Source organism: Piliocolobus tephrosceles, chromosome 14 (genome assembly GCF_002776525.5).
Source record: "Piliocolobus tephrosceles isolate RC106 chromosome 14, ASM277652v3, whole genome shotgun sequence".
Taxonomy (NCBI): Eukaryota; Metazoa; Chordata; class Mammalia; order Primates; family Cercopithecidae; genus Piliocolobus; species Piliocolobus tephrosceles.
In genome coordinates, this window is record NC_045447.1 from 45,203,562 (window position 1) to 45,229,722 (window position 26,161).

Below are 26,161 nucleotides of genomic sequence, written 5' to 3' on the forward strand. Positions count from 1 at the left end.
AAGATAACAACCTTTAAAACAAGAAACTGCTCAGAAACTGCTTTCATTACTGTTGTACCCAAGGTCCAGTTTTTCAGGTTTTCCTGGGTTCTCAAGCATATTCACATATTTCCAGTAATCCTCCAGCTCCCCTCCCTTCTTCCCCAGCAGTAACCAGAGGAAATCTTCCTAATGTGACAATCAAAATTGAGGAAATGTATATTAAAATAAGGAAATACCATTTTTAATCTTCAGATGGACAAAGATTTTAAAGTTTCATATCAAATATTGATAAGGATTTGGGAAAATAAATGTTCATAAACTTTTGGTCTCAGTATATATAGTAAAAACTTGCAGAAGAAAAAGTTGGCAGGAGTTATCAAATTTTAAAAATATATACATATACTTTTGACCCAGCAATTCTACTTCTGAATCTAGTACATAGACACATTTGCAAAAGCAAGCAATGAGAAGTGCACATGAACATTTATTCTTTATAATGGCAAAAAGTTGGGAACCTAAATATTAATCAAGTATTAATCAATCAGGGACCTATTAATCAGGGTACAAATCTACAACAAAATTCTGTACAGTACCTTAAAAGAATGAGCCAGACACACACATACATACACACACACACACACACACACACACTCTCTTTCATGATGTGTTGCTGGGGGGGGAAAGCAGGTTGCATAAGATATGTTTCACATGGTCTATTTGTATATTTTAAATTTTATATGACCCAATAGATACATATACACACACTCTCAAGCTGAAACAGGTTCATGAACTGCAAGACATGATACATTGATATTTCAATATTTATCCATTACACACCAGGGCCTGTCGTGGGGTGGTGGGCTGGGGGAGGGATAGCATTAGGAGAAATATCTAATGTAAATGACGAGTTAATGGGTGCAGCAAACCAACATGGCACATGTATAACTATGTAACAAACCTGCACGTTGTGCACATGTACCCTAGAACTTAAAGTATTAAAAAAAATGTTTTTCCACTAATTGTCAATATGTATCCTTTTATACTATTTCAGACTTTTTTCTGAGAAAAAGTAGAAAAGGTATATCAAAACCTCTAAATATATAATTATTATTGAGAAGTAGAATTGGGTTAGCCAAGAGGTAAGAAAACTAATTTTTCACTAATGATTTCATGAATTAATTTAGTGAAGTAATGAATTAAATTACTGAATTTGATCAATGAATTAATAACTTTTTTAAACTGCTTTGAAATAACAGCAAATACAAGAGGAAAAGACATAATAGAAGGCTGGCCTTACCTGGTGAACCCTGGAATTTGGCCCTTTTAACTGCAAGAGAAAAAAGAGGATACCATGAAGAATGTTTCCAAGTTCGTTTTACTTAAGCAACATTTATTAGGCACTATGTACCAATGTTCAAGTTAGGTTTAGATTGTTAAATCTAAAACTGGAGAAAAAAAGCTGAGACTTCTGATTAAAACTCGAAAGGCAAAGAGTCAGACGAGCCCTTAAAAGTCTATCTAATCTCATATCCAATGCAAAAATCTCTGTTCCAGGTTCCTGACAACAAGGTGGAGAGATCTAAGTTACTCTTGTGGAGGCAGCCAGTTTCATGTGAGGTATCTTCTGAAGGTTTAAGTTACAAACGTTCCTTATTTAAAACCCATCACCTTACACCTGTGCTTTGCCAGGGACTCTCGGGCCTTTGACCACAGACTGAAGGCTGCACTGTCGGCTTCCCTACTTCTGAGGTTTTGGAACTCGGACTGGCTTCCTGGCTCCTTGGTCTGCAGATGGCCTAGTGTGGGACACCTTGTGATGATATGAGTCAATTCTCCTAAAAAACTCTCCTTCATACACACACAGTTCTGTCCCTTTAGAGAACCTTGACTAACACAGGTTCTTTCTGGGGCAGGGGGAACCTTGCAATCTACCAAGGCAGTGGAATTTCAAGCTTGAGCATACATTAGAATCACCTGAGGGCTGTTAAAGCACAGAATGTTGGGCCACATCACCTTGGTTTCTAGACTCAGTGGAGTGCAGCAGGACCTGTGAAACTGTATTTCTAACAAGTTCCCACGTGATGTTACTGGCATTTACTGGCTAAAGAACAGGGATGCTAGTAAACATTCTACAGTCTGCAGGACAGTTCTCCAGAGCAAAACCTAGCCTATCCTGCCACCAGTGCCACCCATCACTGCATGCCACCTGGAGGTCTAGAGATTAGCCTATCAAGCCTGCTGCCACCACTAAAAGCCACACATGCTGCTGAGTGGTGCAAGGACTGACACACCACTGCTACCACTGTCAACTCCTCACACGTCACCCAGGGGATCCAAGGACCAATCCACTTGGTCGGCCACTGGCACTGCCAGCACCCAAGCATACCACCTGGAGGCCCAAGGGAGCCCAAAGACTGGCATTCCTAGAATGCCACTGCTGCTACTGATTCCAGAGGACCAGCCCATCTGGCATATCAGTCCCCAGCAAAGTCTTGTCACAGCCTCCACTAACAATTGTAGCCTACACCACCGAAGAGCCAGGAAACTAGTCTGAACAAAAGTGAAGAAATCATATGAAGACTACACTACTGCACCCATCCAGAATCAAAGCCAAAGCACCTTCCCCCAGCAACAATATAGATACATCTACAGAAAAAAAAAAAAGTCTTTCCCTAAAAAAGCCAATCCATAACATTAAAAGAAGGAATTGTTACAACACATACACACATATCAATATAAGAAGAAAAGAAACATTCAGCTGGGCATGGTGGCTCACACCTGTAATCCCAGCACTTTGGGAGGCCAAGGTGGGTGGATCACTTAAGGAGTTCGAGACCAGCCTGGCCAACATGGGAAACCTCATCTCTACTAAAAATACAAAAATTAGCTGGGTGTAGTGGCACATGCCTGTCATCCTAGCTACTTGGGATGCTGGGGTGGGAGACTCGCTTGAGCCCGGGAGGCAGAGGTTGAAGTGAGCTGAGATAGCACCACTGCACTCCAGCCTGGGTGACAGAGTGAGACCTGCCTCAAAACAACAACAAAAAAAAACAAGAACACAAGAAACATGGGTTCTTCTTGTCTTTTTCCAGTTCTTAGAGGAAAGGCTTTCAGCTTTTCCCCATTCAGGAGGATGTAAGCTATGGGTTTATCACATATGGTCTTTACTATGTTGAGGTATGTTCCTTTAATGTGTAATTTTTTGAGAGTTTTTTTTTTTTATGATGAAGGGATGCTGAATTTTATCAAATGCCTTTTCTATGTCTATTGAGATGATCTTACAGGTTTTGTCCTTCATTCTGTTGAGGTGATGTATCGTATTTATTGATTTGCATATGTGGGACCATCATTGCATCCCTGGGATAAATCCCACTTGATCATGGTATATTATCTTTTTGATATATTACTTGATTTGGTTTGCTAGTATTTTGTTGACAATTTTCGCATCTGTGTTTATCAGGAGTATTTGCCTGTAGTTTTATTTTATTTTTTTGCTCTGCCATTGTCTGGCTTAGTAGACAGTGCCCCACTTTCACAACTCTCATTCAGCTTAGTACTGGGAGTCCTAGCCAAAGCAATCAGGCAAGAGAAAGAAATCGAAGGCAACCACACTGGAAAAGAGGAAGCCAAACTGTCCCTCTTTGCACATGACATGATCCTGTATATAGAAAAACCTAAAGACTCCACTGTGTGTTTTTAACTCTTAGATCTGATCAATAAATTCAGTAAAGTTGAAGAATACAAAATCAACTACAAAAATCAGCAATAATAAACTAGCTGAAAAATAAATCAAAAAAGTAATCACATTTACAATTGTTACAAAAAATATTCAATACCTGGGAATAAATTTAACCAAGGGTGAAAGACCTCTACAACAAAAATGACAAAACACTGATGAGAGAAATTGAAGAGAACACAAACAAATGGAAAAACATACTATGCAAATAGGTTCTAAGAATATTGTTAAAATGACTGTATTACCCAAAGCAATCTAAGGATTAAATGCAATCCCTATCAAAATACCAATGCTATTCTTCACGTAAATAGAAACAACAATCCTAAAATTCATATAAACCACAAAAGACCCTGGATAGCCAAAGCAATGCTGAGTAAAATGGACAAAGCTGAAGTCATGCTATCTGACTTCAAAATACACCATAAAGCTATAGTAACCAAAACAGGTTACTACTGGTATAAAAACTGAGACACAAGCCAATGGAATAGAATAGAGAACCCAGAAATAAATCCATGTATTTGCAGCCAATCGATTTTTCAACAAAAGTACCAGAAAAACACAGAGGAAAGAATAATATCTTCAATAAATGGTGTCAGGAAAACTGAATATCCATATTACAGAAGAATGAAACTGAGCACCTATCACAAAAATCAACTCAAAATGAATTTGAGAGTTAAACATAAGATCCAAAACATTAAAACTACTAGAAGAAAACATAAGGGAAACACTTCAGGACATTAGTCTGGGCAAAGATTTTATGGCTAAGACTTCAAATGCATAGAAATAAATAAAAATAGACAAATGGGACCCTATAAAACTAAAAAGCCTTTGCACAGCAAAAGTAACAATCAATAAAGAGACAACCTACAGAATGGGAGACAATATTTACAAACTATTCATCCAACAAGGGACTAATATCCAGACTATATGAGGAACTCAAATCAAGAGCAAAAAAAAAAAAAAAAAAAAAAAATCCCATTAAAAAGTGGACAAAGAATAGACATTTCTCAAAAGAATGGCCAACATGTATATGAAAAAAATGCTCAGAGTACTAATCATCAGGAAAATTGAAATCAAAACCACAGTAAGCTATCATCTCACCCCAGTTAGAATGGCTATCACCAAAACCACAAAATATAACATATGCTGGCATGGATGGAGAGAAAAGAGAACTCACATACACTGTGGACAGGAATGTAAATTAGTACAGCCCTTATGGAAACCAGTATGGAGGTTTCCCAAAAAAACTAAAAACAGAACTACCACATGATCCAGCAATCCCATTACTGGGTATTTATCCAAAGGAAAGGATGTCAGTATATCAAAGGGATATTAGCATCCCCATGTTTACTGAAGCACTATTCATGATAGCCAAGATATAGAATCAACCTAAGTGTCAATCAACAAATGAATGAAGAAAATTTGGTATATACACACAATGGAATACTATTCAACCATTAAAAAAAGAATGAAACCCTGTCATTTGCAGCAATATGGATGGAACTGGACAGCATCATGTTAAGTGAAATAAGCTAGGCACAGAAAGACAAATTTTGCATGTTCTCACTCATGTGAGAGCTAAAATAAAGGCGATCTCCTAGACGCAGAGAGTAGAATGATGGCTACCAGATGCTGGAAAGGGGGAGAAGGGCGGTAAAGAGAGGTTGGTTAATGCGTACATACAGTCATATTGAAGGAATACATTGTAGTGTGTGATCACAGACAGGGGTGATTATAGTTATCAGTAATTTGCATATTTCAAAATAGCTAGAAGAAAAGATTTGAAATGTTCCCAACACAAAGAAGTGATAAATATTTTAGGTGATGGATATCCTAAATACCCTGGGTTGAGCACTATACATTGTATGCAGGTACAGAAATATCACATGTACCTCATAAATATGTACAGTTATTATGTATCCAAAAAATGGCCTTCCCATCTGGCCCCCAAAAGATGGTATAGAAGCATGAACCATCTTATCCTTCTCTGAGTATTTATATCTTGCTTGACTCCCATGCGCACATGTGCATGTAATAATAACATTTATATGTATTTTTTCCTGTTTAAAAAATGCTATCTACAACAGCATCCCCCCAAAATATTAAATTATTGGAATAGATTTAACAGAAGAAATGTAAGTCCTGTAAGTTAAAAACTACAAACACTGAGGAGAGAAATCAAAGAACTAACCAAATGAAGAGATATACCATGGTCAATGTTTGGAAGACTCACTATTGTTAAAATGACAATTCTCCCCATATTAATCTACATATTCAAGACAAACCCAATCAAAATTCTAGCAGACTTTTTTTTTAGATACTGACAAGCTGGTTTTAAAATTTATATGAAAACGCAAAGGAACAGTGATTTGTTTTTCTAAGACCACCAGAGCGGGCACAAAAGAACCAGCAGGTAGGCAAGGGTAGGAGCAAAACTGCAAATTTATTTTTGGTCACCTAGCTTCAAGGGAAGAAGGTGGGTAGGGAGAGGTCTGTCGGCCTCGGGCAAGGGAGGCCAACAGAGTCCCCCCGTGGGGCTCTCAGGCGGGGTTCCTGATACAGTCCCGACTGGGGGCTGGGAAGTCCGCAGGGCACGCTGGCCGGGAGCGGCTTTTCTAGGAGTGGGAGGGCAATAGGCGGGGCACGGGCGTGTCGGGGGGCGTTCCGCAGGTGCGACCAGGTAAATCTTGGTCTCTTCGGATTGACGTCACCTGGCGCATGCCCGGTTGGTCTGCACCTTCCCTGGGCGCTGGCTGCATTTTCGGGCACGCGGGAAAAGTTGGTGGTGAAGAACCCGGAAGTGCGCCATCCTGCCTCTGTTCCTCCAAACAAACAGAAGAGCCAAAAAACATTTTGGGTGAAAAAGGGTGTTGCAGTAATTATATTACCTGATCTCAAGTTATATTATAAAGATACAGGAATCAAGACAGTGTGGTAGTGGCATAAAAAGACATAATGATCAATGGAAGAAAATAGGAAGTTCAGAAACAGACCCACACACATATGGGTCAACTGATTTTCAACAAAATTGCCAAGGCAATTCAATTGAGGGAAAAGATAATCTTTTTAACAATGGTACTGAAAAATTTGATATTCATATGCAAGTGCATATACATATTTGCTTATTTTATCCTTACTGTAAACAATATGCAAAACTTGAAATGAGGAATAGGAATAGAACTAAATGTGAGAGATACAACTATCAAATATCTGAAAGAAAACATAGGAGAAAACCTTAGTGACCCTGGATTAGATTTCTTAAATTGTATGCAAAATGCATTAAGTCTAAAAGAAAAAAAATTGTACAAACTAGTGCTATGATTTGAATGTGCTATGATCTGAATACCCCATGACAATCAAAACAAAAATGGACTAATGGGATCACATCAAGTTAAATATCTTCAGCACAGCAAAGGAAACAAATCAACAAAGTGAAGAAACAACCAACAGAATGGGAAAAAGTAATCTGCAAACTATTCTTCTGACAAGTGATTAATAACCAGAATATATAAGGAGCTCAAACAAGTCAATAGGAAAAAAATCTAATAATCCAATTTAAAAACAGGCAAAAGACCTGAATAGATATTTCTCAAAACAAGATGGACAGGCCAGGCATGGTGGCTCATGCCTGTAATCCCAGCACCATGAGAGGCTGAGGAAGGTGGATTGCTTGAGCTCAGGAATTCCAGACCAGCCTGGGCAACGTGGTGAAACCTCGTCTCTACCAAAAATACACAAAATTAGCTGGATTAAGTGGCACGCACCTATGGTCCCAGCTACTCAGGAGGTTGAGATGGGAGGATCACTTGAGACTGGGAGGCAGAGGTTGCAGTGAGCTGAATTTGCTCCACTGCACTCCAGCCTGGGTGACAGAGTAAGATTCCATCTCAAAATAAATAAATAAATAAATAAAAATTTAAAAGATAGACACACAAATGGCAAACAAGTACATGAAAAGGTGTTAAACATCAATGATCATCAGTGAAATGCAAATCAAAACTACAATGAGGTATCATCTCACCCCAGTTAAAATGGCTTTTACTCAAAAGACAAGCAATAAGAAATGCTGGCAAAGATGTGAAGAAAGGGAACCCTTGTACACAGTTGGTAGGAAGATAATTATTAGAGCCACTATAGAGAACAGTTGGAGGTTTCTCAAAAGACTAAAAATAGACCTACCATATGATCCAGCAATACCAATGCTAGGTATATACCCCAAAAAAGGAAATCAGTAAATATGCACTCCCACGTTTACTGAAGCATCATTTAACAATAGCCAAGATTTGGAAGCAACTTAAGTGTTCATCATAACAAAAATGTGCTATATATACACAATGGAGTGTTCAGCCATTTATAAAAAAGAATGACATCCTGTCACTTGCAACAACATGGATGGAACTGGAGGTCATTGTGTTATGTGAACTACACCAGGCACAGAAAGACAAACTTCACATGTTCTCGCTTATTTGTGGGAACTAAAAATTAAAACTATTGAACTCATGGAAACAGCAGAACTACCAATAACAGAAGCTACCGGAAAGAGTAGTTGGGGGGGAAGTAGGGATGATTAATGGGTATAAAAATATAGTTAGAATAAATAAAATCTAGTATGTGATAGCACAACACGGGGACTACAGTCAATAATAATTTATTGCACATTTTAAAATAACTAAAAGTATATAATTAGATTGTTTGTTAAACAAATAAAGGATAAATGGTTGAGGTGATAGATACCCCATTTACCCTGATGTGATTAAGCACTGTATGCCTTTATCAAAATATCTCATGTACCCTATAAGTATATACAAGTATTATGTACCCTAAAATTAAAAATTAAAGAATACAAAATAAGGGGAGAACGAATAAAAATATATATTCAAATTTGCTTATACCTGCATAAACAAACTCTGCTAAAGACAAAACTAGTAATGATGAGTTATTCATACAAAAAGACAAAATTAAGCCCTTACCTCATGCTAACACAATTATGAATTATAAATGGATTAAATATCTAAATGTGACACCAAAGCTTTAAAACATTCAAAAAAATAAGAGAATGAATATCTGCACGATAGACAAATAGACATATACACACATTTTAGAATAATAATAATCCTAAAAGGAAGGAATGCACACCAACTTTGAGAGTGACTACAACTTGGGAGAGATTGAGACAATAAAGAAAATTTCAACTTTATCTACCGTACACTATTTTTTAAAATCTTGATTAATGTAACAAATCATTAACATCTGTTAAATCAAGGTGGCAAGTACATGAGTATGCAATATATTATTCTCTGTTCTTTTTTATAAGTTTGAAAATTTAAAGAAAACAATGTCTTCACTTTTTTTTTTTTTTTTTTTTGGAGACAGGGTCTTGCTCTGTCACCCAGGCTGGCATGCAGTGGTACAATCATGGCTCACTGCAGCCTTAACCTCCAGGGTTCAAGCAATCCTCCCGCCTTAGCCTCCCAAGTAGCTAGGACCACAGGTGTATGACACCACACCTGGCTAATTTACTACATCTTAATATTCAAATACCCACTGTTAGAAAACCATTTTTGTCTATACCTTACTGTTTATACACTGGTTTTCTACAAATGTAGCAAGGTACTGAAACTGGTGTGCTATCTGCCAGCCATAAGTCAAGTGGCTTCTCCTAACGGTGAAAGCAGGGAACAACCAGGGCAAAGGCTCTGCACTCAAGGGACCAAAGAAGGGACCCCCATCTGGTACCACCAGCCACTACACTGCCAATGAGGTTTCTCCCCAATGTCGAGTGTACGGAAATCTAAGGCCATCAGCCTAACACACACTAAATATATTTGTTCTATAGATTTTTTTAATTTAACCATGAAGAAAAATCTAAACTCTCCTCCAGATTTTGATTCTCACTCAGTTCCCTGACGCTATGAAAAATAAACACGAATACTGGCCGGGCACGGTGGCTCACACCTGTAATCCCAGCACTTTGGTAGGCCGAGGCAGGCATATTACCTGAGGTCGGGAGTTCCCCACCAATGTGGGGAAAAGAAAAGAAAGATCAGACTGTTACTATGTCTATATAGAAAGAAGTAGACATAAGAGACTCCATTTTGCTCTGTATTTGAGATGCTGTTTATCTGTGACCCTACCCCCAACCTTGTCCTTGCAAGAGACATGTGCTGTGGTGACTCAAGGTTTAACGGATTTTGGGCTGTGCAGGGTGTGCTTTGTTAAACAAGTGCCTGAAGGCAGTATGCTTGTGAAAAGTCATCACCATTCTCTTAATCTCAAGTACCCAGGGACACCTACACTGACAAAGGTCGCAGGGACCTCTGCCTAGGAAAGCTAGGTATTGTCCAAGGTTTCTCCCCATGTGATAGTCTGAAATATGGCCTCCTGGGAAGGGAAAGACCTGATCATCCCCCAGCCTGACACCCGTGAAGGGTCTGTGCTGAGGAGGACTAGTGTAAGAGGAAAGAAGCCTCTTGGCAGTTGAGATAGAGAAAAGCATCTGTCTCCTGCTCGTCCTTGGGCAATGGAATATCTCGGTGTAAAACCCGATTGTATGTTCTGTTTACTGAGAAAGGAGAAAACCGCCTTAGGGCGAAAGGTGGGACTTGCTAGCAATGCTGCTCTTTATGCACTAAAAAGGTTTATGGAGATGTTTTCATATGCATATCAAGGCACAGCACTTTTCCTTAAACTTATGTCACAGAGATCTTTATTCATATGTCTTACTGCTGACCTCCCTATGATGATCCCATTATCCTACCACTTCCCTTTTTCTAAGATGGTAATTATCAATAAATACTAAGCGAACGCAGAGATCGGTGCCGGCATGGGTCCTCTGTATGCTGAGCGCCCGTCCCCTGGGCCCACTTTTTTTTTTCCTCTATCCTTTCTCTCTGTGTCTCATTTCTTTTCTTAAGTCTCTCGTTCCACCTAACGAGAAACGCCCACAGGTGTGGAGGGACAGGCCACCCCTTCAGACCAACATGGAGAAACCCCGTCTCTACTAAAAATACAAAATTAGCCAGGCGTGGTGGTGCATGCCTGTAATCCCAGCTACTCAGGAGACTGAGATAGGAGAATCACTTGAACCCGGGAAGCGGAGGCTGCAGTGAGCCAAGATCACACCATTGCACTCCAGCCTGGGCAACAAAAGCAAATCTCCGTTTCAAAAAAAAAAAGAAAGAAAAAGAAAAACAAAACAAACACGAACATTAACTCTGCACATTTCTAAATTGACCACTTAACCAGACATGGTGGCTCACACCTATAATCCCAATACTTTTCAAGGTCAAGGTGGGAGAACTCCTTCAGGCCAGGAGCCTGAGATGAGCCTGAGGAACATAGTGAGGCCCTGTCTCTACAAAAAAAATAAATAAATAAATAAATAATAATCATTAATTTAAAAAATAATAAATAAATAAAAATGGAGCCTGGGAGGCAGAGGTTGCAGTGAGCCTTGATCACGCCACTGCACTCTAGGTGACAGAGCCAGATCCTGTCTCAAAATTAATAAATAAATGTATTGAGATGTATGAATCAGATCAGCTTAGACACCCATATGTCCTTTTTCACAGGTGACCTTCTAACAGATCTAGACTCACACAAATAAGAGTTTTGAAGAGTAAAATAAAAATAACAATAATAAAATAATAACAGTAGCTGCCTGTCAACTACAATCCTATGTTGCTTCTTGCCATCCCATGAAGTATATTTTTCATTGATAAGTCTTCTAGTTTTCTAGTGTGTGGACATGTTACCGTTTTTGTTACTTCTTTGGCCTTGGGTCTTAGGATTAGATATCATCTATTTCAGAGAAAACCTGGTAAGAGAAAGAGCCTGTCTCACAATATATAACAGAAAGTAAAAATGCCAGATACTCATTGCCCAGACTCCCTTACAGATTATAATTTTTTCTTTCTTTCCATACTTAAAATCTTTTTTTTTTTTTTTTTTTTTTTTTTTTTTGAGGATCTCTCTTCACCCAGGCTGAAGCGCAGTGGTGCAAACACAGCTCACTGCAGCCTCCACCTCCAGGGCTCAGGCTCCTGAGTAGCTAAGACTAGGTACCTGCCACCACGCCTGGCTAATTTTTTTATTTTGTATAGAAACAAGGTCTCATTATATTGCTCAGGCTGGTCTCAAACTTTCAAGCTCAAATGATCCTCCCTTCACAGCCTCCGAAAGTGCTGGGATTACAGGTGTGAGCTACCACACCCCGCCTTAATTATTTTCTGATCTTATTGCATAGGCTAGGACTGTCTGTAAACTATTGAACATAAGTAATGATAGTAGGCATCCTTGTATTGTTCCTGACTTTAAAGAAAATACTTTTAATAAATCAATATTGACTATGATGTTTGCTATGCTTCTTTAAAGCTTGTTTTGAAATAATCAGAGAGAGTTGCAAAAATAGTACAGAGAGGTCCTATGAACCCTTCACCTAGTTCCCACCAATAGTTAAGTCTTACATAACTATAGTACAATATCAAAAAGAAAAAACCTGATGTGTATGCATAGTGTCTGTGCTATTTATCACATATGTAGACCCATGTTACTATTGCCACAATCAAGATGTAAAATATTCCACCACGAAGATCTCCCTCCTGCTACCACTTTATAGTCATACCTACATCCTCCCTCATCATCCCGAACCACTGGAGCCATTAATCTGTTCTCCATCTCCATCATTTTGTCATTTGCAAAATATTATACACATAGAATCACACAGAATACGACCTTATGAGATTGGTTTTTTTCCACTCAGCATAATGCCAAGTTGTTGAATGTATCACTCACGTAGTTGGATTATGTTTTTATATCCACTCTGCCAATTGTCTTTAAATTTTTGTGTTCAGACTATTTACATTTAACGTAATTATTAAAATATTAGGGCTTAAGTCTGACATTTTATTTTCCGCTTTCTTTTCCTTGCTTTCCTGTGGATTAAACATTTTTCAGATTTCTAGTTTATCTATCATTAATAGCAGCTAACAGGAGTTAGTAAAGGGGAGGAGCCATGGTCTTTCCATGGCATGTGGCTAGAGTAGAGTGGTTATTGTCCAAAAGTTTCTGTCTTGCTAGGTTTCCTCTTTCCCCATCTTTTAAAGGGAAAAGGCTGTTCTTGGCTTTCTTGGGGTGTATATGCCCATTGTCACTTCTGACTAAGTTGCCAGTTGATCCAACACCCATGATATATGAGGCAAACAAACAAGCAAGCAAGCCCAGGGAACTCACTGCTATGTCATTCCATGGGTTGTGAAACTCCTAGCTGGTCTGTCGTCTTCTCTTTACCTTTCAAATTCTCCTTGTGTTTGTTTTACATACAGTGTCCAGGGTTTTGAGCTATACTTAGCAGGAGCAATACAGAACAATCCATCCATCCTGGTCCAGAAAACAAAGCTCCCTTTTGAATTTACTATGAATTTTTATCATGAATGCTGACTGAATTTTATCAAATGCTTTTTCTGCATCTGTTGAGATGACCCCAGGATGTTTCCTCTTTAGTCTGTTGATGTTACGGATTTTAGATGATTAACAGATGCATTAACAGATTTTCAGATGATAAACCACTCTTTTATTCCTAAAATCAACTTAACTTGATATTGTTGTATTATTGGTTTATATAAAGCTAGATACATTTTAACAATGTCTTTAAGACTTTTGGTCCTTTATTTAGGCTTGAAAATGGCCTTAGTATTTCTTTACAAAAATATTATTGTCTGGTGATAGTAATATTAAATTACTATCATCATAAAATAAGTTGGGTAAAGTTCCCTCTATTACTACTAAAACTCAGGCTCACTGACACCAGGAATCAGAAGATGCTAACAGGCAAATGCTGGCTTTAGCACCTGCTCATCTGTTTTCTTATTGTTTCTGGCCTTCCAAGAATTCAACTATGTAGGAAAAAAATTGTTTCATTTTGTCCCTGTCAATAGTATATTCAGGTGTACTAGAATGAGAATAGTCTCCTCAGAAAACTAGCTTGTCATAGTCCAGAAAATAAAAACCCTACCCTTGAAATTATTACATCTGAATTTTAACTAAACCACATCTCTAAATTCTTCCCAGAAAAAAAAAAAACACAACCTTAGACTACTTTAACTACAATCTCTACTTTCTGCTTTACATCCTATTGTTGTCAGGAACTTTATTTTCATCTTGCTTGTAAAACTGTAATATATTAGACATAATTAAAATTATAGTAGTTTTATAAAGTATATTTATTTATGTTTTTTTTTATTTTTATTTTTTATTATACTTTAAGTTCTAGGGTACATGCGCATAACGTGCAGGTTTGTTACATATGTATACATGTGCCATGTTGGTGTGCTGCACCCATCAACTCGTCAGCACCCATCAATTCATCATTTATATCAGGTTTAACTCCCCAATCCCTCCCCCCTCCCCCCTCCCCATGATAGGCCCCAGTGTGTGATGTTCCCCTTCCCGAGTCCAAGTGAGCTCATTGTTCAGTTCCCACCTATGAGTGAGAACATGCGGTGTTTGGTTTTCTCTTCTTGTGATAGTTTGCTAAGAATGACGGTTTCCAGCTGCATCCATGTCCCTACAAAGGACGCAAACTCATCCTTTTTTATTTATTTTTGGTTTGTTTTTGAGACAGTCTCACGCTGTCACCCAGGCTGGAGTACAGTGGTGAGATCACAGCTAACTGCAGTCTTGACCTCCTGGGCTCAAATAATCCTCCCACCTCAGACTCCCCAGTAGCTGGGATTACAGGCGTGTGCCACCACACCTAGCTAACTTTTAAAATTTTTTGTAGAAACAGGGTCTCACTATGTTGCCCACACTGGTCTCAAACTCTTGATCTCAAGCGATCCTCCCACCCCAGCCTTCCAAAGTGTTGGGATGATAAGCATGAGCCACCACTGAAGTATATTTATTTACATTTACTCATGTTTAACAATTGTTTTACTCAATAGTCTTTCTTGTATCTCAATCCTTCCTTCTCATTTCAATTTCCCTCTTCCAGAAGCAACTGTGATAAACTGTTCAATTTTTCACTTATTCACAAATACTTACTAAATGCCTACTATGTGTCAAGGATTGTTCAAGTTACTAGAGATAGAGCAGTGGAGAAACAAAAATCCCTTTCATCATTGAGCTTACATTCTCACATTTTTGTCTGAAATGTCTATTTTACTTTCAATTTTGAATAATTTAGCTAGTAAAAAATTTCTAGATAGAGAGTAATTTCTCTCAGGATCTCTATTGTTACTATTACAGTCTTAAATCAATCTGTCATTCCTTTGTGGATAATCTGTCTTTTCTTCTAATTAACTTTATGAAGTTCAGCCATTTCTCATTAAATATTGCCTCTCCTCTCTTCTCCTTTTTCTCTCCCTAAAGAACTTCTATTAACTATGTTAGACTTTCTCATTTTATCTGCAATGTCACTCAGCCTCTCTCTTTCTCCCTCTGTTACATAATGGGCAATTTCTTTCTAGTATACATTCAAAAATTCAGTAATACTCTTAACTTGTTTAACTTTTCCCTTGAGTTTTTAACTTTAATGAAATTTTTTCTATTAGTATTTTTTCTTTTTGGTTCTTTTCCAAATATACCTAGGTTTTTTTTTGTTTTGTTTTGTTGTTTGTTTGTTTGTTTTGAGACAGAGTCTTGTTCTGTTGCCTAGGCTAGAGTACAGTGGTGCGATCTCTACTCACTGCAACCTCTGCCTCCTGGGTTCAAGTGATTCTCCTGCCTCAGCCTCCTCAGTAGCTGGGATTACAGGCATGCACCACCACGCCCAGTTAATTTTTGTATTTTTAGAAGAAAGGGGGTTTTATTGTGTTGGTCAGGCTGGTCACGAACTCCTGACCTCAGGTGATTCACCCATCTCCACCTCCCAAAGTGCTGAGATTATATGCGTCAGCCACCATGTCCAGCTGGTCTTTTTTCTAAATATAGTATCCTTACTTTTTCAATTCCTTTTTAAACGTCTATAATCATTTCATACTCATTTTGATTTATATGCAGCCGGCTATCACCAGTTAATGAAGGTCTGATTATGTTCTATGTCATGTATCATGGCACTCTGGTTGATTTTTTTTTGTAGGTTTTATAATTTTGCATTATGAACTCATATAAAGTATAGCTCTATCCACAGAAATTTGTGTAACCTGATGTGAGAGTGTGGCCCAAAGTTGTTTTCTAGCTTTGGACTGTCTTTTTGGGGTAGCTTCTTGGCTTAGGGATTGCTGAACCATGTAAATCAAACAAATTTCAATCTCAGACTTTCATGGGCACAAGTCTATGGTTATGAATACTCAAGTCAGACATTTTTTCCCCCATCCACCTAGAACTCAGACTACGATGAATAAACTTGCTTTTCATCTTCCCGTGAATATTTTCTAGGCCAGGCTTTAACTGAGCATATGATCCTTTGAGAATCCTAGCTTTATGGAAACAAGGATCTTATTTTCAGATATCTGACTCATCACCTTGTCTCTTGTCACCAGGGAGCCATTATAATCTATGTCTTTACGGTAAGAATGCCTTTGCTGCCTTATGTATTAGGTCAGGTTGCCTTAATAAGACACCATAGATTGAATGGCTTAAACAACAAGAATTTACTTCTCACAGTTCTGGGGGCTGTAAAGTCCGAGATCAAGATGCCAGCCCATTTTGTCCCACAGTAAGGGCTCATACTTCCTGGCTTGCAGATGGCTGCCCTCTCACTGTGTCCCGATACCAGATGCAGGGGAGACAGGGAAAGGAGTACAAAAGGCCTGGTGCTGTTCTTGTAAGGGTACTAACCCCATCATGAAGGCCCTACCCTCATGACCTCATCTAAACCAAATGACCTCCAAAAGGCCTCATCTACAAATACCATCACATTGGGAGCTGGGGCTTCAACATAGGGATATGGTGGAGGGCATCACAATTCAGTCCACCTTATGAAGAGAAGTGAATTTATACATACCACTTAGGGCACTGCCCTGGAACACAGCACTCAATATATAGTGTGTTATTTCCATTTAACTTAACCTATACAGCCACTAGAAAAGGTGGGTACTATCATTTCCCCATTTTGCAGGTGAGAAACCTAGAATTCAAAGAGGCCTTGCCCAAGGTCCCACAGCTCAAGGTCTGGAACTCAAATCTAGGTGTAACGGCATAAATTAGCTGGGCTATTTATTAGGGGGTGAGAGGCTATTCCACTAGGAGTAACAGGTCATTAACAACTACTCCTCCACCATCTCCCATGTTCTTAAAGCATTAGTCTTTAATTCTTTTCCATTTTAGCCCACGGGAGAGCTGTCTTACTTTCTTGGGAGCTAAATTATATCCTTAATGGGATATTTATTATATTTGGTCAGTATCTCTAAGCTTTTGCAGTACAAGGATTTGAGGTCATGTAGTTTATAATATTCTGCTTTTCATGCTTTCATATCTCACGTGGCTTTATTCTTAACTATTTTATTTTTTTGAGACAAAGTCTCACTGTGTCACCCAGGATGGAGTGCAGTGGCACAATCTCAGCTCACTGCAATCTCCACCTCCTGGGTTGAAGCAATTTTTGTGCCTCAGCCTCCTGAGTGGCTGGGACTACAGGCACACACAAAAAATTAAAAATAATTTTTGTATTTTCAGTGGAGACAGGTTTTCGCCATGTTGGCCAGGCTAGTCTCCAACTCCTAGCCTCAAGTGATCCGCTAGCCTCCGCCTCCCAAAGTGCTGGGATTACAGGCGTGAGCCAGCATGCCCGGCCTATTCTTAGATATTTTATACTTCTGTGCTACTGTGGATGGGATATTTTTTTTCTCTTACTTTTTGTGACAACTTATTACTAATGCATAGAGAAGTTATTCTTATAGATTGCTCTGATTACCTTAGGGTCTAACTTAATGCAAAAGTGAAGCAGTCTTCCAACTAAGCTCAAGTTTTTTAGTACATGTTAGCTCAGATATTTTTATCCAAAGTATATAGATAAGGTTGTAACTCAGTATAGCTATACTCAAAGCTCTTAATTTATTTCCATTATAGAAAGTACATTACTGGCTGGGTACAGTGGCTGATGCCTGTAATCTCCACACTTTGAGAGGCCAAGGCAGAAGGATCACTTGAGCCCAGGAGTTCAAGGCCAGCCTGGGCAACATAGTGCAGCCTCAACCTCCCAGGCTCAAGCCATCCTTCCACCTCAGCCTCTGGAGTAGCTGGGACTTCAGACATGCACTACCACACCCAGCCAAAATTTAATAAAATAAACTTTTTATTACAATCTTTAATAATACTGCTCTACAATGAGTTTTATGATAAGCTGTAATGATGAGGGACAGAGAAACAGACATTCTCATACACTGCAGGTAAACGTGTAATTTGGAACAGTCTGTAGGGAGGGCAATTTGGCAGAATCTATCAAAAGTCCTAAAAAGCACTGACCTGTGCTCTCCCAGTACTACTACTCACATTGCTATCCTTGCACATTTGCAAAAAATAAAGATACTCATTGTAATCTATTTGTCAACAGTAAAATGTTAGAATCAGCCTAAATATTCAATAGAAGATGATTAGGTAAGTTAAAACACACCTACATAATGACATATTATGCAATAAAAATAAGGCAGATTTACGGGTACCACATGGAATAATTTCCAAAATACATTAATGTGAAAACACAAATCATACAGACTTAAGACCTGACACACACACACACACGATAAAAGGTGTGCATAGGATGCTACTACTTACATTTTCCAAAGTGAAGACAGGCACACATATGCTTATAAGATAAAAACTCTAGAAGAACATATAAAGAATCTTGTTTCAGTACATGCCTCTCTCCAAGGACAACTGAGAGGAAGACATGAGAAGATTTACTTTTCACTGTATATCCTTTATTTTTGCTTAAAATTATCATGTGAATATATTATGTGTTTAAAACATAAATAGGATGCTGACTTAAAATACTTCAGCTTAAAATGACTTTTGTATTTGCCACACAAAACTGCCAAAAACAATTTTAAAACTTCTCCCAAGCACAGTATTGCACTCCTGTAGTGCCAGCTACTTGGAAGGCTGAGGCAGGAGGATTCATTGAGCCCAGGAGTCAGTACAGCCTAAGCAACATAGAGAGACTCCATCTCTTTAAAACAAACAAACAAACAAAACACTTCTATGGAGCATTGCAAGATTTCTGCAACAATGACCACTAACAAGAGTCCATCAAAGGTAAGTTTATACGCCAGACGCAGTGGTTCACACCTGTAATCCCAGCACTTTGGGAGGCCAGTGTGGGCAGATCACTTGAGGTCAGGAGTTCAACACCAGCCTGGCCAACATGGTAAAACCCCATCTCTACTAAAAATACAAAAATTAGCCGGGCATGGTGGCACATGCCTGTAGTCCCAGCTACTCGAGAGGCTAAGGCATGAGAATCGCTTGAACCCAGGAGGCAGAGGCTGCAGTGAGCTGAGATCGTGCCACTATACTCCAGACTGGGTGACAGAGTAAGACTCTGTCTCAAAAAAAAAAAAAAAAAGATAAGTTTATAAAACAGGGAATGGTTTACAATAATTTCAAATGTCAGCCCCACGAGTAGGAATAAGTCAAACAGTGTAGCAGTGCCAGTAAATAAAACTTTCTGTGATGATGAAGGAATTCTGTGTCTGCACTGTCAACTGTAGTACCCACCAGATTTATGTGGCTAATGAGTATGTGAAATGTGGCTAGTGTAACTGAGAAAATGAATTTTTAAATTCATTTAATTTTAACTAATTCACATTTAAATACCCACATGTAGCTAGTGAAAACCATACTGGACAAGAAACTATATACAAATCGAGTTGAGGAAAAGGTAAGCAAGTGTGCATGGATATAAATCAATTGCTCAAAATATGGAATAAGGTCAATTTTAAACGTTTATTAGGAAGTACTTGTTCTTGAAATGCATAAGGTAACCAAATGCTTTCTAGAGGAAAAAAAAAAATTTTTTTTTTTAAGCAACTGAGTCTTACTTTGTTGCCCAAGCTGGTCTTGAACTCCTGGGCTCAAGCGATCCGCCCACCTTGGCCTCCCAAAGTGGTGAGACTACAGGCATAAGCCACCATGACTGGCTGAGAAAACTGTTCTTATTGCTGTGTGCTCAAAGGAAGGGTAAGGTATCTACGGAAAGTATTAGTCCACTAGAAGGGAAAGATAATACTAAAAATAAGGTTTTCTTACTGTTAGCTCAAATGTCAGTCTGGGAATAATTAAATAAGTAATAAAATTTGTCACATAAAATGGAAATAGAATGAAGAATGATGTGGGGAAAAGAAGCGGGTAGAAAAGGGAATAAAAACAGCAGCAATGTATAGAACTATATCATTGCCAAGTTTTCTCAAGATTCCTCATTTGGCTGGGCATGGGGCCCATGCCTAAAACCCCAGCACTTTGGAAGGCCAAGGTAGGTGGATCACTTGGAAGTCAGGAGTTCAAGACCAGCTGGGCCAACATGGTGAAACACCATCTCTACTAAAAATGCAAAAATTAGCCGGGTGTGGTGGTGCATACCTGTAACTCCAGCTGTTTCTGAGGCTGAGGCAGGAGAATTGCTTCAATCTGGGAGGTGGAGGCTGCAGTGAGCCAAAATCACACCACTGCACTCCAACCTGGGCGACAGAGCAAGACTCTATTTAGAAAATAATAATAATAACTAAAGTGGAAGGGAGGCTGGGCACGGCAGCTCACGCCTGTAATCCCAGCATTTTGGGAGACTGAGGCAGGCAGATCACTTAAGGTCAGGAGATCAAGACCAGCTTGGCCAACATGGTAAAACCCCGTCTCTACTAAAAATACAAAAATTAGCCGGATGCGGTGGTATATGTCCATAATCCCAGCTACTCGGGAGGCTGAGGCAGGAGAATCGTTTGAACCCATGAGACGGAGACTGTAGTGAGCCAAGTTTACACCACTGCACTCCAGCCTGGGTAACACAACAAGACTCTGTCTCAAATAAACAAACAAAGTAAAGTATAATGTCAGGGAGACATACTGTTAAGTGAGAAAGTTATAGATAATTTTCATCATTTTGTGAAATATGACACTTTTATTAATTGCAAGGTGGATAAACAGTGAGAAACAGATTTTGTAAGAGAATTCCAAGTAGTAAAGTCAGTAAGGATCATAAATTAGAAAGTCAACAAAAAGCAACAAAAATATTCCTTGAAAACTATCAGTGATATGGTTTGGATTTGTGTCCCCACCCAAATCTCATGTCTAATTGCAATCCCCATTGTTGGAAATGGGGCCTGGTGGGAGGTGACTGGATCATGGGGGTGGAGTTCTCAAGAAAGCTTTAGCCTTTAGCACCATCCCCTTGGTGCCATTCTGGTGATGGCAAGTGAGTGAGGAGTCATGAAATCTGGTTATTTTAAAAGTGTGTAGCACCTCCTGACTCTTGCTCTCGCTCCTGCCATGTAAGATGTGTCTGCTTCCCTTTCACCTTCCTCCATGATTGTAAGTTTCCTGGGGCTTCCCCAGAAGCAGAAGTGCTACCATGCTTCCTGTACAGCCTGCAGAACTGTGAGCCAATTAAACCTCTTTTCTTTATTACCCAGTCTCAGGTATTTCTTTATAGCAATACAAGAACAGACTAATACACAGAGTAAGAGTCTAAAGAGTATGAAAGGGCAGATCTATTTCAGATTGTGCCCCCTCCCTAGTTGCATTTTATTATATGAATTCCAAGGAGTCACTGAATGTTCCAAGAAGGGTATTATTTCATCTCAAAATTAGACAGGTGCCTTATTAAAATGGAATAAACATTTATAAAATGGAATAAAACAGAATAAGGAACAAACAGCAGGGATGGCAGGTACACTTCCAGGAGTATTGTTCCAGAAAGGGGAGTTTACAAGTTGGCAAAGTGACACCCTATTTTATCCACAGACTTAAAAACGACAGTTATCTACGGGCTGACAGAGATATCCAAGACATATTTTAAGTAAAAATGCATAATACATTTTGTAAAAGCAAACCAAAAACCTCAAATCACATACAAAAATTAACTTAAAAACGTATCAAAGACCTAACTATAATAGCTGAAAGTATACAAACTCTTGCAATGGTTTCTTAGCTATAATGACGAAGACACAAACAACAAAAGAAAAAATATGTAGATAAATTAGGCTTCATCAAAATTAAAACTTTTGCACTTTAAAGGTTACTATTAAGAAAGTGAAAAGCACAGAATGGGAGACCATGCTTGCAAATAATATATCTAATAAGCGTTTTGTTTCTAGCATATATATAAAGAACTCATACGATTCAATAAAAACACAAATAATCCAATTTTTAAATGGGCAAAGGACCTGAATAAATATTTCCCCAAAGAAGATATACAAATGGCCAATGAGGCCAGACGTAGTGGCTTACACCTGTAATCCCAGCACTTTGGGTAGCCTAGGCAGGAGGATCACTTGGGCCCAGGAGTTTGTGATTAGCCTGGGTAACACAGGGAGATCCCCATCTCCACCAAAAAAAAAAAAAAGTTTCTTCCCTGCAGAGTTTTTGAGAAGGAGTCTCACTCTGTTGCCCAGGCTGGAGTGCAGTGGCGCGATCCCGGTTCACTGTAAACTCCGCCTCCTGGGTTCAAGTGATTCCCCTGCTTCAGCCCCCCGACTAGATGGGACTACAGGTGTGCACCACCACACCCGGCTAATTATTGTACTTTTAGTAGAGATGGGGTTTCACCACGTTGGCCAGGCTGGTCTTGATCTCTTGACCTCATGATCTGCCTGCCTCGGCCTCCCAAAGTGCTGGGATTACAGGTGTAAGCCACTGCGCCGCGCCCAGCCTACGCTATGGTATTACTCAGCCATTAAAAAGAATGACATACTGATACATACCACCATATGGATGAACCCTAAAACATTATGCTAAGTGAAAAACGCCAGTCACAAGAACCATAAATTATATGATACCTTTTATATGATATATCCAGAACTGCAAAATCCATAGAGACAGAAGACAGATTGGTGGTTAACAGGGGATAGAGGGAGAGGGAGCAATTATTTAATGTGTATGGGTATTTTTCTTGAGATGAAAAAATTCTGGAAGTAGAGAGACACAGTAATTGCAGGACACTGTGAACATACTAAAGCCACTGAATTGCACACTTTCAAATAGTTAATTGTATGTTATGTGAATATCACCTCAATTTCTAATTTTTTTTAATTTTTATTTTTGAGACAAGGTCTCCCTCTGTCACCCACTCAAGCCTGGACAACAGAGGGAGTGGCACAATCTCAGCTCACTGCAACCTCTGCCTCCCAGGCTTAGTGATCCTCCTGCCTCCCAGCCTCCAAGTAGCTGGGACTAGAGGCATGCGCCACTATGCCCAGCTAATTTTTGCTTTTTTTTTTTGAGATGGGGGTTTCACCATGTTGTCCAACCTGGTCTCAAACTCCTGGGCTCAAGCAATCCATCCACCTCAGCCTCCCAAAGTACTGAGATTACAAGCATGAGTCACTGTGTCTAGCCTAACCTCAAGTCTTTAAAAGTCTACACAAAATCTTATACACAAATGTTCATACCAGCATTATTCATTACAGTCCAAAAGTGGAAACAACCCAAATGTCCATCAACTGATGAATGAATAAGCAAATTATAGTATACCCATACAATGGAATATTATTCAGGCATAAAAAGGAACAATGTACTGATACACACTACAACTTGGATGAACCTAAAAAAGTTATGTTAAGTGAAAGAAAGCAGCTACAAAAGACTATATGTTGTATTATTCCATTCATAAAAAATGTCCAGAATGGGTAATTCTACAAAGAAAGCAGATTCGTGGTTTCCTAGTTGGAGGAACCTCCCTAGTGGGAGGTTGGAGAAAATGGAAATGATTGCTAGTGGGTAAGAGGTTTCTTTTTTACAGTGATAATAATATTCTAAAACTTATTGTGGTGACAGTTACACCACTCTGTGAATACATTAAAAACCACTGGATTTATACTTTAAAGGGAAGAATTGCATGGTATGTAAACTACACCTCAATAAAGCTTTTTTTTTTAATTTAAACTAAAAGGGCATGTATATATGTGTGTGTGTTCGTGAATGTGTATTAGTCCATTCTTGTATTGCCATAAATACCGGAAACTTGGTGATTTATTCTTAAAAAGAGGTTTAATTGGCTCACAGTTCCATAGGCTGTACAGGAAGCACAGCTGGGGAAGCCTCAGGAAACTTACAATCAAGGTAGAAGGTGAAGGGAGATACAGCACTTTACATGGCCAGAGCAGGAGGAAGAGAGTGAGAGGTGAAGTGTTACACACTTTTAAACAACCAGATCTCATGAGAACTATCACAAGAATAGCACCAAGGGATGGTGCTAACCCATTCATTATCCATCACCTCCCATTAGGCCCCACCTCCAACACTGGGGATTACAATTCAACATGAGATTTGTGGGAGGCATAGAGGCAAACCATATAATTCCGCCCCTGGCCTCTCCAAATCTCATGTCCTTCTCACATTGCAAAATACAATCATGCCTTCCCAACAGTCTCCCAAAGTCTTAAAACATTCCAGCATTGCCGGGCGCGGTGGCTCAAGCCTGTAATCCCAGCACTTTGGGAGGCCGAGACGGGCGGATCATGAGGTCAGGAGATCGAGACCATCCTGGCTAACACGGTGAAACCCCATCTCTACTAAAAAATACAAAAAACTAGCCAGGCGACGTGGCGGACGCCTGTAGTCCCAGCTACTCGGGAGGCTGAGGCAGGAGAATGGCGTAAACCTGGGAGGCGGAGCTTGCAGTGAGCTGAGATCTGGCCACTGCACTCCAGCCTGGGCGGCAGAGCGAGACTCCGTCTCAAAAAAAAAAAAAAAAAATTCCAGCATTAACTCAAAGGTCCAAAATCCAAAGTGTCATCTGAGACAAGGCAAGTCCTTTCCAGCTATGAGACTGTAAAATCAAACAAGTTAGTTACTTTCAAGATACAATGGGGGTACAGGCATTGGGTAAATACTCGGCTTTGAAAGGAAGAAATTGGGCAAAAGAAAGGGGTGATAGGCCTCATGCAAGTCCCAAACCCAGTAGGCAGTCATTAAATCTTAAAGCTCCAAAATAATCTCCTTTGACTCCACGTCTCACATCCAGGGCACACCGATGCAAGGAGTGGGCTCCCAAGGCCTTGGGCAGTTCCAAACCTTTTCAGGGTTCAGCCTTCAGAGTTACTTTCACAGGCTGGTGTTGAGTGCCTGTGGCTTTTCCAGGCACAGTGTGCAAGTTGCCAGTGGATCTACCATTCTAGGGTCTCGAGAACAGTAGTCCTCTTCTCACAGCTCCACTAGGCAGTGCCCCAGTGAAGACTCTGTGTGGGGGCTCCCACCCCACATTTCCACTCTGCACTACCCTAGCAGAGGTTCTCCGTGAGGGATCGACCCCTGCAGTAGGCTTCTGCCTGGACATCCAGGCTTTTCCATACATCCTCTGAAATCCAAATGGAGGCTCCCAAGCCTCAACTCCTGCACTCTGTGCATCCGCCGGCTTAACACCACATGGAAACCACCAAGGCTTATAGTTTACACTCTCTGAAGCAGCAGCCCAAGCTGTACCTGGGCCCTTTTGAGCCCAGCTGGAGCTGGAGATGCCAGGATGCAGGAAGCAGTGTTCCAAGGCTGTGCAGTGCAGCAAGGCCCTGGGCCTGGCCCAGGAAACCATTCTTCCTTCCTAGGCCTCTGGGCCTGTGATGGGAGAGGCTGCTACAAAGTTCTCTGAAATACCTTCAAGGCCTTTTCCCCATTGACTTGAAAATTAGCACTTGGCTCCTCTTTACTTAGGCAGATTTCTGTAGTCTGATTGAATTCCTCCACTGAAAATGGGGTTTTTCTTTTCTATCACATGGCTAGGTTGCAAATTTCCCAAACTTTTATGCTCTGCTTCCCTTTTAAATAAGTTCCAGTTTCAGGTCATTTCCTTGCTAATGCATATGAGTGCAGGCTGTTAGAAGCAGCCAGGCAACATCTTGAATGTTCGGCTGCTTAGAAATTTCTTCCACCACATACCCTAAATCATCACTCTCAAGTTCAAAGTTCCACAGATCCCTAGGGCAGAGACACAATGCCTCCAACCTCTTTGCTAACACATAACAAAACTGACTTTGCTCCAGTTCCCAATAAGTTCCTCATCTCCATTTGAGAACTCCTCAGCCTGGCCTTCACTGTCCATATCACTATCAACATTTTGGTCACAACAATTTAATAAGTCTCTAAGATGTTCCAATTTTTCCCTCATCTTCCTGTCTTCTTCTGAGCCCTCCACACTCGTCCAACCTCTGCCCATTACCCAGTTCCGAAGTCACTTTCACATTTTCAGGTATCTTTATAGCAATGCTTCACTCCTTGATACCAATTTTCTGTTTTAGTCTGTTCTCATACTGCTATGAAGAAACACCTGAGACTACATACTGAATAAAGAAAAGAGATTTA

General features: G+C 39.7%; 1 protein-coding gene across 3 annotated transcripts in view; it reads right to left on the reverse strand.

Annotated features, from left to right (window-relative positions):
• UNC13B (unc-13 homolog B) overlaps positions 1–26,161 on the reverse strand; it is a 247,593-nt gene that overhangs the window by 185,981 nt on the left and 35,451 nt on the right. For all 3 annotated transcript variants that reach the window (XM_023203253.2, XM_031933996.1, XM_023203254.2), the window contains exon 2: positions 1,280–1,309. In XM_023203253.2, coding sequence (XP_023059021.1) covers positions 1,280–1,309 — 30 coding nt within the window. The remainder of the gene's footprint in view (positions 1–1,279; positions 1,310–26,161) is intronic.